Source organism: Carcharodon carcharias, chromosome 7 (assembly GCF_017639515.1).
Source record: "Carcharodon carcharias isolate sCarCar2 chromosome 7, sCarCar2.pri, whole genome shotgun sequence".
In the NCBI taxonomy this organism is placed as follows: Eukaryota; Metazoa; Chordata; class Chondrichthyes; order Lamniformes; family Lamnidae; genus Carcharodon; species Carcharodon carcharias.
In genome coordinates this window covers 25,017,400-25,033,486 of record NC_054473.1, presented here as the reverse complement: position 1 = coordinate 25,033,486, position 16,087 = coordinate 25,017,400, and the positions used below count along the sequence as shown (strand labels likewise).

The 16,087-nt window shown below is 45.0% G+C and overlaps 1 protein-coding gene and 1 long non-coding RNA gene across 4 annotated transcripts in view; one reads left to right on the top strand and one right to left on the bottom strand.

Annotated features, from left to right (window-relative positions):
- stab1 (stabilin 1) overlaps window positions 1–16,087 on the top strand; it is a 257,111-nt gene that overhangs the window by 93,865 nt on the left and 147,159 nt on the right. For all 3 annotated transcript variants that reach the window (XM_041191185.1, XM_041191184.1, XM_041191186.1), the window contains 4 exons: window positions 8,155–8,241; window positions 9,153–9,264; window positions 10,508–10,694; window positions 15,387–15,480. In XM_041191185.1, the coding sequence (XP_041047119.1) occupies window positions 8,155–8,241; window positions 9,153–9,264; window positions 10,508–10,694; window positions 15,387–15,480 (480 nt within the window). The remainder of the gene's footprint in view (window positions 1–8,154; window positions 8,242–9,152; window positions 9,265–10,507; window positions 10,695–15,386; window positions 15,481–16,087) is intronic.
- The window catches only part of LOC121279812, a 28,105-nt gene that overhangs the window by 11,554 nt on the left and 464 nt on the right, over window positions 1–16,087 (bottom strand). The window contains exon 2 of the long non-coding RNA XR_005943505.1: window positions 7,263–7,349. This is a non-coding gene — a long non-coding RNA (uncharacterized LOC121279812). The remainder of the gene's footprint in view (window positions 1–7,262; window positions 7,350–16,087) is intronic.

Here is a 16,087-nt window from a genome sequence, read left to right as displayed (position 1 = left end):
AAATGATAGTGCTGTTATTGCAGAGCACATGATTTCCTTTCAGTTTGTGACCAGTCATAGCTAGGTCAGAAGCAGAGAGCGGGCTGCTTTGAATTATCAACAGCTGTTTCATTTCTATAAAGATTATAGAATCATAGAATTTCCAGCACGGAAGGGGGCGATTAGGCCATCATGATTGTTCCAGTGTTAGCTCTCCATCAGGAGCTGCCCACTCTAATCCCATTTCCTTGACCTTTCTTCATATTCTTTATATTTCTCCTTTTCAAATACTTTTTCACTTCCTTCATAATTGATAATGTTTCTGTCTCAACAGTCACTTGTAGTAAAATGTTCCAAAGTAAATTTACCAACAGTCCACAAAGGATGGAGAGCCTTGCAGGCCATGCTTGTGGGGAAGGGAAAAGGGGAAGAGGGTTGGAAAATTAAGCCCCAGCCTGTACATACCCAATTTGTAGTGCCCCCAACTTCTTAACAGGCAACTTCTGGGCCAAAAAAGAGGCCGTGCTTCCAGCATGCGCGTCCCTCACTTTAATTGTATATTTATTTACATTAGGCCCCTTGCCTGAGCTTTGAACTGGTGGTGAGGGACTGCCTACGGCCTATTGCTTGCCCAGTTGAAATGGGTGCTTCTGGGATCCTGGGGTCTGTCCTGTTCAAGAAAGCCTCTTAAAGGTAGGTAGATGTTGGTGTTATATGCAGATTTCTTTTGCATCTTCTGATAAATATTATTGCACTTTGTCCCTTGCATTGGTTGTTCTGTTGGGAATTGTGCATTTTGCAGGATATTGCTGCCATTTTTCTTCTTCAGTAAAGTGATAAACCAGTGCATTCCTTGCCCATTTACAAATGTACTGGCTGCTTCTGATGGGCTGCCAAATGGAGGCAGAATGACACTTGATACACTGGTGGAACCATCCCAGATTTGCATTAAGTATGGTAGCAGGCGGGTAAAATGACATTTTACCCACTGGCCGTGATGGTGGATTTTCATGCTGTATCATCCCGAACCCGCCACATTATTTATGCACTTCTGGTAAACCCGCCATTTCCACGGTGGACGAGCTCTCGTTCACCCGCCCGTCATCACCTCGCCACTGTATCACGCCGGACGCCATATTTAAAGTCCAGCCACAAACACACATCTCAGTGCTTCCAGACCACCGCTGCTGCACGGAAGACATGGATCTGAAATTGAATAAGACTGCAGCCTCCAGGTGCAGTGATGTGTCCCTCGAGTGCCTTTCAGATGTCATGGAGGCCTGCCAGGGTGTCCTCTACCCCTGCTCTGGCTGCAGGATGAGCAACAGCACTAACCCAGCTTGGGAAGCGATGGCAGCAGTGGTCAGCAAAAGAGGACACCCACGTAGTGCCACAAGAGGATGAATGATTTCCTCTGTTCCGCCAGCGTAAGTCACTCTTTTCATCACGCTCAAGTCACACACTCACAAACCCATCACACATCCACCGAGCTCTCACTCACTGCCAGTTCAAGGGACATTACCATTCAGTCTCTGACACTCAGCGTAATTGTCTTCATCCCGTCCATGGGACCACTCACCACCCACGCAGGCCAGGCCCACTTATCATCTGGCCTGGCAGGCATCTCCATCTCTATTCATGCAGGATAAGCTGGCACGCAACAAGAGGGAAAGGTCGTAGACCGGTGGCGGAATGCCCGTAATTAAGGTCCTCATGGACTTTGAAAACAGAGCCATCCAGATGGCCGGCAAGGATCTGGACCATTCCTGTGCTGACGGTAAGGTTGGCGCTGCTCTACCAAGTGAGGATCCAGCAGTGCAACATCCATCAGATAACAATGCCGTGAGTGATGCGTCCTGTTTCACAGGCCACTGCCATGCATTAATTATCTCCCCTTCCTCTCGCAAGCACATCTGCCAAACACCACCCAGGGACTCCAATCAAACCCCGAAGGAACTTCTGAAGAGGAGTCAGGAGGCACCCTCTCTGAAGACCCAGCTCACCCTTATCCTCCACCAGTGCAGAGACACACACCTCGGTGGGACCTAGCTTTAGAGTAGCTTCAGGATCACAATCTGGTGAGCACAATGCACTGTCTGATCCACAGCAGATGAAGGCAGGGACTTCCCAGGTTTTTGGCACTCAGAGGACTGCTGGAGGCCTGAACTTTGCTGAGTTTGAGTCAGGTGAGGAGCCTCTGGACTCAATCATGTCACAATTGCTGGAGCTGCAAAGGCAAGCTTGGGAACATCAGGAAAGGATGTCCATTGCCCTCCTCAGATTGCAAGGCAAGATGGAGGAGTCCATCTGTCTTTGCTTTGAGGTGATAGCACCGGCATGCCAATGCACCGAGGTCAACACTGGTCGGATGGCAGCCCCTATGGAGACCTTGAGGCAGGACTTTGCTCCTGCACTACTGCGTGGCCTCAACTCCATCGCTGATGCCATAGTTGGCCTCCAACAGTGTGTATGTGAAAGGGGTGCCAGGCAGCTCGATCTCACTCCAGCTACCCCTGCTCCTCAAGGAGTCAGCCTGGGGCCACCAGGCAGCCACAGGGAAGAGGATCAGCTGGTGCACACCCCAGGCCCCTCCATCCAGGTGACCCCAAGAGTGTCCAGCCCATGCAAATCCCCTCTTCCTGTGACCTCAACAGCTCCAGCTCCACAGGCTGAGGAGGGCGCCATTGCCACACAGCATGGATCCGAAAGCAGGCTTGACAATCCAAGACTCAGCCCTCCAGAGGACGCCTGCCAAGGTCATCACAGACAGGGCGTTGCAGTCAGCAGGCTGCCTTCACCTCCGCTGTGGATGTCTGGGGAGCATTAAGACGTAGTGGCAGGATTAGGAACGTTAAGGAGAATTAGTTGCACAGCCTGGGCACAGGTGTTAATCACTTGTACATACTGTTCACCATTGTCAATAAACTCCCAAAAATGTCTCCCTACCTATGGCTCCTTCTTCTGAAGAGCAGTGTTCTTGTAGCTCAGATGTGAAACCTTTCCACACAAGATAAAGGCAGGTGTCTCAGTCCGGGGCCTCTTCCCTCTGCTCTGTGCAGCCTTCAGACCAAAGTGATAGTCCAGCCTCACATTCCCTGGAAATATTACTGATGCCTGCACCTTGGCGGTGCTTGTCCTTGCTGCCAGAATGTAGTGGGCAGGCTCTACAGAGTTCTCTCATTCACCTTTAAGGAGGGGCTGGCCCTCATCTCTTCAGAATCTGTGACCAGTGAAGCTGTGCTCTAGCTCCTGAAGAGCTCAGATGCTGAAGGTGGATAAAGAATCAAATGCTTCTAAAGTTTCATGGCTACGCCTCTATGATGTGAGCCTGATCACAGGGCGCATGCGATCTGCCCTCAGCCAGACAGGAGTTAAACATTCTCAGAGGCAATGTGAAGTTCCAAGAGGTCACCTCACTGCATGTCATCATCATCCTCCACAAATCTAGCAGCTATGAGGGCCTCCCGAGCCTGTCTGCCTTGTCTAGCCCGTGCGAGGGCCTCATCCCCATCAGCGTCACCTCCGAGGACCTCCTCACCCTCATCCCCGTCAGCGTCCTCCTCATTGGAGGAGACGTGCAGCTCCTCCATTTCCTCCTCAGTCAGATCGTCTCCCTGTTGGAGCGCCAGGTTGCAAAGGGTGCAGCAGAAGACGACAATGCGTGACACCCTCTGTGGACTGTATTGCAGGGCTCGACCAGACCAGTCCAGGCACCGGAACTTCGTCTTCAGCATCCCGATGGTCTGCTCCACCAAGATGCGAGCTACAGCATGAGCCTCATCATATTGTCGATCTGCTATAGTCTGAGGCCGCTGCACAGGTGTCATCGGGTATGGCCTCTGCGAGTAGCCCTTGTCCCTGATGAACCATCCTTACAACTTCTGTGGACCCTGGAAGACTCCAAGAATCTGTGACCGACTGAGGATGTAGGCGTCACATACACTCCCTGGAAAATGTGCGTACAACTGCAGGATGCGTTTCTGGTGGTCGCACACCAATTGCACATTCAGTGAATGGAACCCCTTGCGGTTGATGTAGTTCACTGTGTGTAGCGACCGAGACCTGAGTGCCACATGAGTGCAATTGATCACACCCTGCACTTGTGGGAAACCTGAGATCTGGGCGAATCCAATCGCTCTTGCATCTTGGCTGTCCTGGTCCCGGGCGAAATTCACAAAGTTGTGTGCCCTCGCAAAGGTGGCATCTGTGACCTCATGGATGTGTTTGTGGGTGGAGGCTTGAGAGATCCCACAGAGGTCACCTGTGGAGCCCTGAAAGGAGCCACTGCGTAGAAATTGAACACCGCGGTCACTCAGCTACGGGCAGTGGATGCATTAATTCCCTAATGTCCTTTAGGGAAGGAAATCTGTTGTCGTCACCTGGTCTGGCCTAACACATAACTCCAGGCCCACAGCAATGTGGTTGACTCTTAAAAATGCCCTCTGGACAAGGGCAATTAGGGATGGGCAATAAATGCTGGCCTAGCAACCGATGCCCACACCCCATGAAGGAATAAAAAAAACGCCCTCCATGACCCCGTGGTGTCAAATCCTGCAGTAGCTGGCAGATGTGAGCGACCAGTTCCCTAGATATGCACCGTCTTTGGTGACAATGGTTCTCAGTCATCTGCAGGAATGAAGGTGGCGTCTACCCTGGGTCTAGCTAGGCGACAGTCTGTGATGGCTCGCTGTGGCCCTCGGGTGGTGTGTGTAGGAGCCCCAGCCGCCCCCTCCTTCCTGAGCTTGCTGCTCCTCCCTCAGTGCAGCCAGGGGCCTCAGCCACTCTCCTCTGATGGCTATGCACTCTGTAGGCCATCAGGCATACAGCTAGTTCACCAAGCTCCATGATCCTGATGTAGTCCTCCTGCAGGATGGAAGAGAGAGAAACGTGGTTAGCATGGGCGTACTAAGAACCTATCCTGGTTAAGTGTGAAGGCCCCTTAGTGCTTCCCGGAGAATGCTGGCCATCACTTGGATGGCCAGAGGTTAGTGCACTGCATGGCGCCTAAAAACCCCACCACCTCCACCCCACTCCATCCGACCGATTGGTGGCATCTATGCCCATTGGACTGTATGCTGTGTTCTCAGCTCATTCTCCTAACCCACGCTGCAAGGCTGCACTGGTATCTTGAACCATGGAGGAGACTGGTCCAAACTGGGATGATGACATTGCAAGAGGCTGTGAGGCCTCCAGCAGTGACTGCTCCATGGCCAGCTTTACCAAGGAGATTGTACAAAGTGGGCAGTCGTCTAACTGTTCTGCAGTCCACTGAAATGCTCCCCTCAAAGTGCAGGCCACCAATTGCATGCCTTTTATGTGCTGCTGTGAATTTGCAGCCTGTGCTCATGGGGGAGAAGCGCTGGAACACTTGGTGGCACTTTGATGCCTCTGTATTGCTTGAGTGGGCAGATAAGCTAGGAGCCCGACCTCAATCATATTGAAGCGGCTGCGTCTGAGCTGTCTCAGTTGCAGAGGAATGGTCATTTTATGCAGGTTTCCCTAATGTGTGGTCACTTCCTTCACCCACCCTACCCCCCAACCCAAATGCTTGTGCACTATATTCAATGGCAGAGCTGCCCTTGCCCCTCCCCCCACCACTGGCCACCTCAACAGCAGGGCTGCCCTTCACCCCCTCCTGCCGCCACGAGTCACTTCAATGGCAGGGCTGCTCTTGCAACCCCCCACCCCCCCAACCTGCTACCACCATTCACCTCAACAGCAGGGCTGCCCTTAATGGCAACACCATGACGCTCATGAAACTTGAAGTCCAACATGTGACCCTGGCTCCTGGCTAGCCCTGCATAATGTTACTGTGAACTCACCCCCAAGTTCCCCTCAAAGTGCATGTCTTCTATGTGCTGTTGTGAAAAACGTTGATGTGCTTTCCCACTGACATGGACGGATGATCCAGCGGGGGGTGGGGGGTTGATTCTGATGGGATGGCCTGATAATGATATGCAGATGTATTACAATGAGGAAACGCAGCCTGCCATTGGCGGGCTGAGCAGACAATTGCGAACTGGTTTCCCACCATTGTAAAACCAATCGCACCATATTGTCCGCTCACACCACCGATCACGCCCGAAGCCAATGGGCAAGGAAAATTCCGCCCATTGTCAATACATTAAACATATCTGGGTTGTAGTTGACAGCTCCCTTCATACATTAACATGGACACAGCTGGGCATGTTAGATAAGACCTAGCTTCCTTGCCCCCTATTCTTTTCTCTTCTTTCACTATCTTTCTCCTTAAATGCTGTCCTATATTTTCAAAAATACATCTCCCCATACACCTCACACTTACACTTTTGCCCTCCCACATCTTATGTTTAATTAGTCCCCCATTGCTCCAATTATCCTTTCAGTGGGGAGTTTTTGTTTAGATGAACCCATTCTGTGTTTAGGGCTTCCTTCTGTCTTGCAACTCGTTCCAATGGCATAGAAATCCAGAGCCATCCCTTCAACATCTGTCTAGACATGCAATCATGTGCTTGATGCACTTCTCCTCACCTGACCTAACACATGACATGAAAAATAATCCTGAAATAACTGCCTGAAATCTAACACCTAACCTCTTGCGCTCGCTTTGTAAGGCCGCCATCCTGCTCTTCCTTATGTCATTGGTTCCAGTGACTTTAGGATATATTTTCTTGGCAATTTAAGAATAACATCATTGGCATAACTTGTGTGGTATGAATGGGTAGCACAAAATTACACTGGTATATGGGCTATAAGAGAGGGAGGTAGTGACTGAACATAAAGCTCTACATAAGCTCCCAAATGCTTAACTTTTACTTCACTGGAGGCTTATACTGCTGTTATACTTCCCTCCAATTGTAAATAGCTGGTGGAATAATCAGAAATGATCAAAGTTATAAACACGTTGGAGATATTTTCAACTTCTGGCAATAATTCAAAATGGGCAATAATAGATCAAGCGGCTGTTAAATACCTCACCCAGTTTTTATTTCCATGATATCACCTGCTTTAAGCTATCACCAAAAATTAAATTTATACACATTCTTATTAGACTTTGTTTATGATTTCACTAGAAACAGTGAACACAGGAAATCTGTCTGTATGTTTATGATGTCACAACAGGGGAAACTTCTAAGCATTAATTTAGGTTGTTAGCACAGGTTCAGACAGGTAGGATATTGGATCACATTCATAATTCCCATGTGGCGTTTTTCACTTCAGCCAAATAATGCAGGAGACAATTAAGGGACTTCCTTAGAAAAATAAAAGGAAAATACGTGAATGGTTCGAGCTGGGTTACTTACCTAACAACAGGACTTCATTGCTTGAAGCCTGGAAGCATCTTGCCCATCTTGCTATGTCAAATAGAGCATGTGAAGAGCAGAGAACAGCTGAAAAATGGGAAAACGTTTTAACACACCTCACTGGTGGGAACAGGATAGGCACACAGTTAATACATCAGTGTGAATTTACCAAGCTGTTCCTACCCAATTCCCTCCCATTGCCATCTTATCTAGGCCCTTTTTAGGTGTCCAGTTGCCCCAGGCAGAACCCTCATAAATATATATTAATCGAGTGCATGTAATGTCCATAGGAAGATGATGGCACCCTATTGAGTAGGCAACCATTCAGTCAAACCTGGCAGGGAATAAGAGGTGGTCCTCTAAGGTAAGTCAAAGGTTTCTCTTAGTGGGGCCTGGAGGAACTCCTCCAGATTCCGGAAAGAAACAGGTGACTGCTGTCATGGGTGTTCCTCCTTTACACCCACAAAATGGCCACCATCCTTCCCTCCATTCCCTACAACCACCACCCCCCCCCCACCCCCACAAACCATGATGTGGTGGGTGGCTTCCAGACTCCTCTATTTTGTCTTGCTAGCTACCTCTTTCTGCCCATTATAGGCAAGCAGATGGCCAATAGGATATAATGAGGTTTGGCCATTAAAATCAAGCAAGGTCTCCCAGGGAGACCACTGAGCAGGAAGGCCATTAGCTCCCTCCTCACTTAACCCCTCACTGTCCTGGTTTCCAGATAGGGAGTTAAAATCCATCCCAATATGGTTTCCCTGAGAAAGGGGAAGTAACACTAATTTACAAAATAATATACATTAATATTCAATTTAGCTTGTTTTCAGTGAGGGAATCTTCATGATCCTTTAAAGTGTACTGAAAATCTGATATTTTTGTTTCTGTATAGAAACCAGGATGCTGCAAGGGGTTCTTCGGTCCAGATTGCAAGCCTTGTTTAGGTGGTTTCAAAAATCCATGTTATGGACACGGACAGGTAAGTTGCCTAATTCATTCTTCAAATTTAGGTTAATAGAAAATGATAAAATATCTATGAGGAAACAATACAGTAATCTTCATTACAAAGAATGACCAAACCTGCTTTGACGTTCGATATTAGGCATTTTGAGGTGGAAATCAGTCTGGACCCATTAGTGGGTATAAGACCTGATGCTGTGTGATCAACGCCAACCAAAGCAAGAGGCTTTGTCAGCATATGAGGCATGCTGGACCCACACTGGCTTCCAGTTTCCCGCCTCAAAGTTAAAATTCCTATCCCTGTATGATTTTGCCCATAATTTTCCCTCTACCCTCCTCCAGCCATACAACTTCCACATATCCTGTTCCTCTGACTGCAGCCTCTTATGCACCACTTTCTCCTTTTATTCCACCATTAGTGGCCTGGTTTTCAGACATATAAGACACTTCCAATCCATTCACCTACCTCTCCTTCTTTGAGACCCTCCTGTAGCCCAACTCTGTTTCAAACTTTTGGTTTCCACTTTCTAATCTCTCCTTCTTTGGTTCAGAGCCCCTTTTCCTTACACCCTCCGAAGGATCTTAAGGAATTTTTCTATGTCAAAAGGCATATATAATTGCAAGCTATTGTTGTTTTGGCAGTAGTGACAGAGATCAGGGAGTTCCTGAAACAATATTAATTCCCTGATTACTCATTCTGTGCACACATTGGGTGCCTTGTTACAACAATGGCTACATTTCAATTATAATTTATTGGCTGTGATGAAATTTGTGAAAGGCACTATATAAGTCTGCATTCTTTTCTTTTTTATCCAGATAAATAGATAGGTAAAGCTGCTGGTAATGTATGGCATGAAGGAGTTCATTTAAAAAAAAATTAAATCCTTTGAAAGTTTAAAAATAATAAATGATTAATTTTATTCTTCATAGTGCACTGATGGATTAGAAGGAGATGGTTCGTGTAAATGTTATTCAAACTTTAAAGGAATTGCTTGTCACATTTGCTCTGGTCACAACAAACATGGCAAAAACTGCAACCAAGGTCAGTGAATTACAAAATTCATAAAGGGTGTTAATGTGGGTTTACAAATAAAGGAAAAATATAATGCAATTCACATTAATGTTTTTGTACTGGCATTTGTTAACCTATAGAATTTCTCTTTGTAATTAACATCATGGGTAGTGCATAATCTTTACCAACTAACACTACAGATGAACTGATAGAGGTAGATACCAGCAGGGTCATTTTAATGTAACCTGTCAGGTGGAAATCAGAAGGCTGATATTACAGCCTGTCCAATATTACCCTCCAGTGGCTCCAATGGAGAACAAAACCATGCAGGGTTTAAAACCAGCATTGAACCCAATCTTAACAGTTTCATGGTGGGTGGGTTAGGTTACAATTGCTCCTGACTTTATTTATTTTAAATCATCTAGCTGAAGATCAGCATTTCATCACAGTGAACGTTATAAACTATAAGGAGGCATCTTCCCAGAATGGCTGTATTGCCTGCCATTTTCCCATATGTGCTGGTAATAATGAGTGACCCTCTCCATTGGTAACACATTCAGTACTTGGAAGATAACCCTCGGGTCTCATTTGACACAGATCTCATGCCAGTAAAAATAAAAATCAGTCCAAAATAAAATCCCGTTCCAAGAAAAGGGTGCTGATAAACAGAACACGTTTAAAGGATAGGAATACAGCTTACTCAAGCAAAGGATCAGAGCTTTACAAGTTCACTGAATTTGTTGGCATTTTCAGTTTACTCTAGTTGTTTGATGAAATGGCCTGCACACAAGTACCAGAGATTTTATTCCGTTGTGGAAAAAGCTCTATTATCTTTATAAATGCTATTGTTAAATTTTGTAGTTAATATCTAAGGCTCAAATGTTTGGGACATTTGTGTAAAGCACATCCATTAACCTCAAATGAAACAACCTAATCCTTTTTTGCTAAGCAGGTCTGAATAGATCATTGGACAGATAGTGGAGCAGACAGTGCTCCTGATACAAGACTCCAGATACACTCCAGTGCAAGACTTTAAACCAATTAAGTAACCTTGATTGTACAACTACTAAGTTTCATATATGCGCTAACATAGTCTGCTGCCTTGATCAGTTGTCTCTTCAGGTCAGGCAATGTGCTCTTTCTGAAAAATCACACCACTATCTTTGCTAACAACATACCTTTATTTTGCGTGGAAAGAAAGAGTGAGTGAGTGGGTACAAGGAAGTTGCAGTTGCATTTATATCTGTGATGTTGACGTGAATCTCCTTTCCAGATTGCCCTTGTTTGCATGGGATTTGTGATAACAGACCTGAAAATGCAGGGATTTGTCAGCCTGGCACATGTGAAGAGGGTTTCACAGGTATATTCTGTGACAAGAAGACTGAGTCTTGCGGTCCAAGTGGTTTATCCCAATACTGCCATGCATTTGCTGTGTGTGAATATGACAATGGTACTGCCAGGTAAGGAGAACAAGTGGCAAGTTTCAAAATAACAATTACCCCTTCAACATTTGTAGAAAATGTGGCAGCCAATGTGTACACGGCAAGGTCCTAACAAACAGCTGTGTGGTCACGACCAGATAACCTGTTCAGTAATGTTGGCTATTTGGTTCTGTGGATTGCACTGTATCAATTAATTAATTATGTTGTCATTCAGAACTACAACATATAGAAATTATTATGGCTTCATGCACTACCATTATAAATTTTTCTAACAGAACTATAATGGAAAGTGCTTATGTGAACATTTTATGCTATAATAGAAAGTACTTATGTAAGCTGTTTTATGTAAACCACCAGAAATGGCACTTGTGCATCTCCCAGTTCTGCAGTATATACAATGCAGAAATTCTTATTCTTCAAACAACTCTACATCTCTACTTCTTGAATTGCCATAAATTTAGTTATAAATATATTATAAAATCATTATAGAAAACAAAGGCAGAATACATGACATTAGCAACCAAATTGCATCTGCATGCCCTAGTACAAAGAGCAAACAATTAGACTAAATTAGAACTAAAGTTCTTATGAAGAACGCAGCTTAAAATTAAAGTCAATTTCAAACTAAAGAGATGAGACTAATAACAAAACTAAAATTATTTCTTAAACAAGTGGTCTAAAGTGGCAATTTTTCTCAAGTGCCAGTAGTGCTTGCTTAATGACGTGTTAACCAACATGCTTTATTTGCATCTTTAGCAGACAAAACCAGTTAATATACCATGCATACTTTATTAAATTTTCGATTAATATTGACACAATTATTGTTATCGCCACATCTAATGTTATACCCCTGGTAGCCAGTGGTAAAGGATAAAACCAGAGCCAATCTTTATTCAATTTAGATTTATTCACAATGTGAAACTATATATTTTATATATATATATATATATATATATATATCCTAACTCAATCACACACCAGCGTCAGAAAATATCTCTCTATATGTGCTCAAGTAACAATACAATCAAGGCTCTCAATCTGCTTAAAGTTAACTACAATTGTTATACGTCTAGCATCTAATTGAGAAACAAGGCATGTGAAAATATTAAAACAACAAACATTTAACACAAATGTTGCTGCTTTCCCAAAATGAGACAATCCTCACCATTTGCACACTCTTCCTGCCACCAATTCAGGTTCAGGAGGAAAAGATCTGGAAATGAGCTATATGCTGGGGGAATAGTGCAAACAGCGATGAGTTGGCCCTAAAGGAACAAAAATTCTTTACCAAATAAGGAAAAATAATCATGATATAGAACATATATAATATATAAAAGACTAACATCTAGGATATTTAGATCTGCACTTATAATAGAACTCTAGTAAATCACCACTGAACAATTCTAACTAACCACCGAAAAGAAGGGAAGATGGTAATGCCTCTGGACTAGTAATCCAGAGGCCCAGGTTAGTGCCCCGAGGACATAGGTTCACATCCCACCACGGAGGCTGGTGGAATTTAAATCCAATTAGTCCATAAAAAAAATCTGGAATTGAAAGTTAATTTTAGCAATGGTGACCATGAAACTATCATCAATAGTTGTAAAAACCCATCTGGTTCACTAATATCCTATGGGGAAGGAAATCTGCTGTCTTCACCTGGTCTGGTCTACATGTGACTCCAGACCCACAGCAATGCGGTTGAATCTTAACTGCCCTCTAAAATGGCATAGCAAACCACTCAGTTGTACCAAACCTCTTCAAAAAAGTTGAAAAGGAATAAAGCCGGATGAACCATCTGCCACCAACTTAGGCACTGGAAACTACATTGGCACACCCAACCCTGTTGGCCCTGGAGAGACCTCCTTACCAACATCTGGGGGCTTGTGCTAAAATGTGGAGAGATGTCCCACAGACTAGTCAAGCAACAGCCTGACATAACTATACTCACCGAATCGTACCTTACAGATCAGGTCGCAGACACCATCATCACCATCCCTGGGTTTATCATGTCCCATCGGTAGGACAGACCCAGCAGAGGCTGTGGCATAGTGGTATCCAGTCAGGATGGAGTCCTCAACATTGACTCTGGACCCATGAAGTCTTAGAGCAGCAAGTGAAACATGGACAAAGAAACCTCCTACTGATTACCACCTACTGCCCTCCTTCAGTTGATCCGCTGATGAAACAATACTCCTCCATGCTGAACACCACTTGAAGGGTGGCAAAGGCAAGGACACAAAATATACTCTGCATGGGGGACTTCAATATTCATCACCAAGAGTGGCTCAATAGCACCACTACTCACTCAGTTGGCTAAGTCCTGAAGGACATACCTGCCAGAATGGGGCTGCAGCAGGTGGTGATGGAACCAACAAGAGGGAAAAATCTGATATATCTTGTCCCTCCCAATCTGCCTATCGCACATGCATCTGTCCATGACAGCATATGTGGGAATGACTACTGCATAGTCTTTGTGAAGATGAAGTCCCATCTTCACACTGTGTATACCCTCCATCCTGTTATGGCACTACCTTTCTAAATGAGATAGATATAATATCCCCATTCTCATGATGGGGGAGCCCAACATATCAGTGCAAAAGACAAGGCTGAAGCATTTGCAACCATCTTCAGCCAGAAGTGCTGAGTGGATGATCCATCTCGGCCTCCTCCTGAGGTCCCCCACATCACAGATGTCAGTCTTTAGCCAATTCAATTCACTCCACGCAATATCAAGAAACTTCTGTGGGCACTGGATACTGCAAAGGCTATGGGCACTGACAACATCCTGGCAATAGTACTGAAGACTTGTGCTCTAAAATTGGCCATGCCTTTGGCCAAGCTGTTACAATACAGCTATAACACTGGTATCTACTCAACAAAATTGCCCAGATTTGCCCTGTCCACAAAAAGCAGGACAAATCCAACCCAACCAATTATCATCCCATCAGCCTCCTTTCAATTATCAGCAAAGTGATGGAAGGTGTCATTGACAGTGCTATCAAGAGGCACTTACACAGCAATAACCGACTCATTAATTCTTAATTTGTGTTCACCTGGGGCCACGTGATCCTGACTTCATTATAGCTTTGAGCCAAACATGGACAAAAGAGCTGAATTAAGAAGGGAAGTGAGAGTGATGCCTTTGACATCAAGGCAGTATTTGACCAAGTGTGGCATCAAGGAACCCTGGAAAAATTGAAGTCAATGAGAAACAGAGGGAAAACTCTCCACTGGTTGGAGTCATACCTAGCACAAAGGAAGATGGTTGTGCTTGTTGGAGCCAATCATCTCATTCCCAGGACATTGCTGCAGGAGCTCCTTAGGGTAGTATCATAGGCTCAGCCTTCTTTAGCTGCTTCATCAATGATCTTTCCTCCATCATAAGGTCAGAAGTGGGGATATTCACTGATGACTGCACAATGTTCAGCAGCATTTGCAACTCTTTGCATACTGAAGCAGTTTGTGCTCATATTCAGCAAGATCTGGACAACATTCAGACTTGGCTGGATATGTAGCATGTAACATTTGCACCATACAAGTGCCAGGCAATGACCAAGCCAGCAAGAGAGAATTTAACCATCTCCCCTTGATATTCCATGGCATTAACATCGCTGAATCCCCCATTATCAACATCCTGGGGGTTTACCATTGACCAGAAACTGAACTAACCATATAAATACTGTGGCTACAAGAGCAGGTCAGAGGTTGGGAATTCTGTAACTCACCTCCTGTCTCCCCAAAGCCTGTCCACCATCTACAAGCCACCAATCTGGAGTGCAATACTCTCCACTCCACTCCACTCTCCTGAATGAGTGCAGCTGCAACAACACTCAAGAAGCTTGATACCATCCAGGGCAAAGCAGCCCGGCTGCTCGGCACCCCAACCACAACTGACAGACACACAGTGGCAGCAGTGTGTAATCTATACAAGATGCACTGCAGCAACTCACCAAGGCTCCTTCAAAACCTGAGTTCTACCACCTAGCAGGACATGGGCAGCAGACACATGGGAACACCACCACCTGCAAGTTCCCCTACAAGCCACACACCATCCTGACCTGGAGCTATATTGCCGTTCTTTCACTGTCACTAGATCAATATCCTGGAACTTGCTTTTCAGCAGCACTTTGGGTGTATCCCACCAGATGGATTTCCTTGGTTCAAGTAGGTGACTCACCACCACCTCCTCAAGGGCAATTAGGGATGGGTAGCAAATGATGGCCTTGCCAATGGTGCCCACATCCCATGAAGGGAAAAAAAAAGCCATTCCCAACTAGATTTTTGATAATCTGACATCTCTCCATGGAAAGGAACCAAACTGCTGCCAATTTAGAGAAATATCCAATACCTGGTGCAATAAGTTTCTAATTGGTCCCAGGATGCATCGAAATGGTTCAATCGCCCACAGGGAATTCTTGAGCAGTGGCTAATGGCCTTAAAATGAGAGGCTAGGTCTGCAGCTAAATATTACATGACAAATTCAGTAAGGGTACATTTTCAAGGCAGAGCCTCACCAGGTGGAATTGTGAGGAGGTAGGGCAAAGTCATTATCATGTGGCTAGAGAAATTTCAGTCCAGAAATGTAGACTAACCTGCTCTTAATTTTGTTCTCCAAAGACTTGATTAGTTTGGAGTCAATGATTTGGATTATCAGATAATATTTGTTTGAAATAATATCTCATTTTAATGTTTTCATGCTTTCCCCAGATGTGTATGTAAAAATGGATACGAGGGTGATGGGATTTCCTGTCAAGTACAGGATCTTTGTAAAAATCCTGATCGAGGAGGATGTGCTGAGAATGTGAGCAAAGCTACCACTTCTGTTGTTTATTGTCAGGAGACTGAATAAGATCCTAATTCAACAATTTGTACTCATGTTGACACCTGTAACGCACAATCAAAGTGCACAGGTTGCAAAGGTAAAGTGAGGCAAGAATCAAAGATCACCGATTGGGGATTTAGGACCGATTGAGTTTGCAGAGAGGTAAAGTACGCTGGGACCATTGAAGGAGCCGGAATTGTGGATGAGGATTTTGATAACTTTGGGGGAGAGGAAGCCAATTTTAGGCCTGTGGGGATAGGGTTGACGGTAGGCATATTTAGTGAGGTAGGACACTTGTAGATGAGTTTGAATTTATGTGTGATTTAGTTTAGGAAATTGGTGAAGAGGGTGTTGTGTGGGTTAGATATAAGGACAGAAGCAGAATTGAAAGTAAGCAACCTTACTGATGGACAGAATACTTTAAAATGGCTTTAAAATATTGTCTCTTGCAATTTTATTCATCTTTTGAAGCCTACTATATATATTTCCCACAGATTTTGGGTAGAATGATATGTTGGAGTATCAATGCATGGGTCAGGATTTTACAGCCCCTCTTGCCTGTTGGGATATTACCATCCTTTCAAAC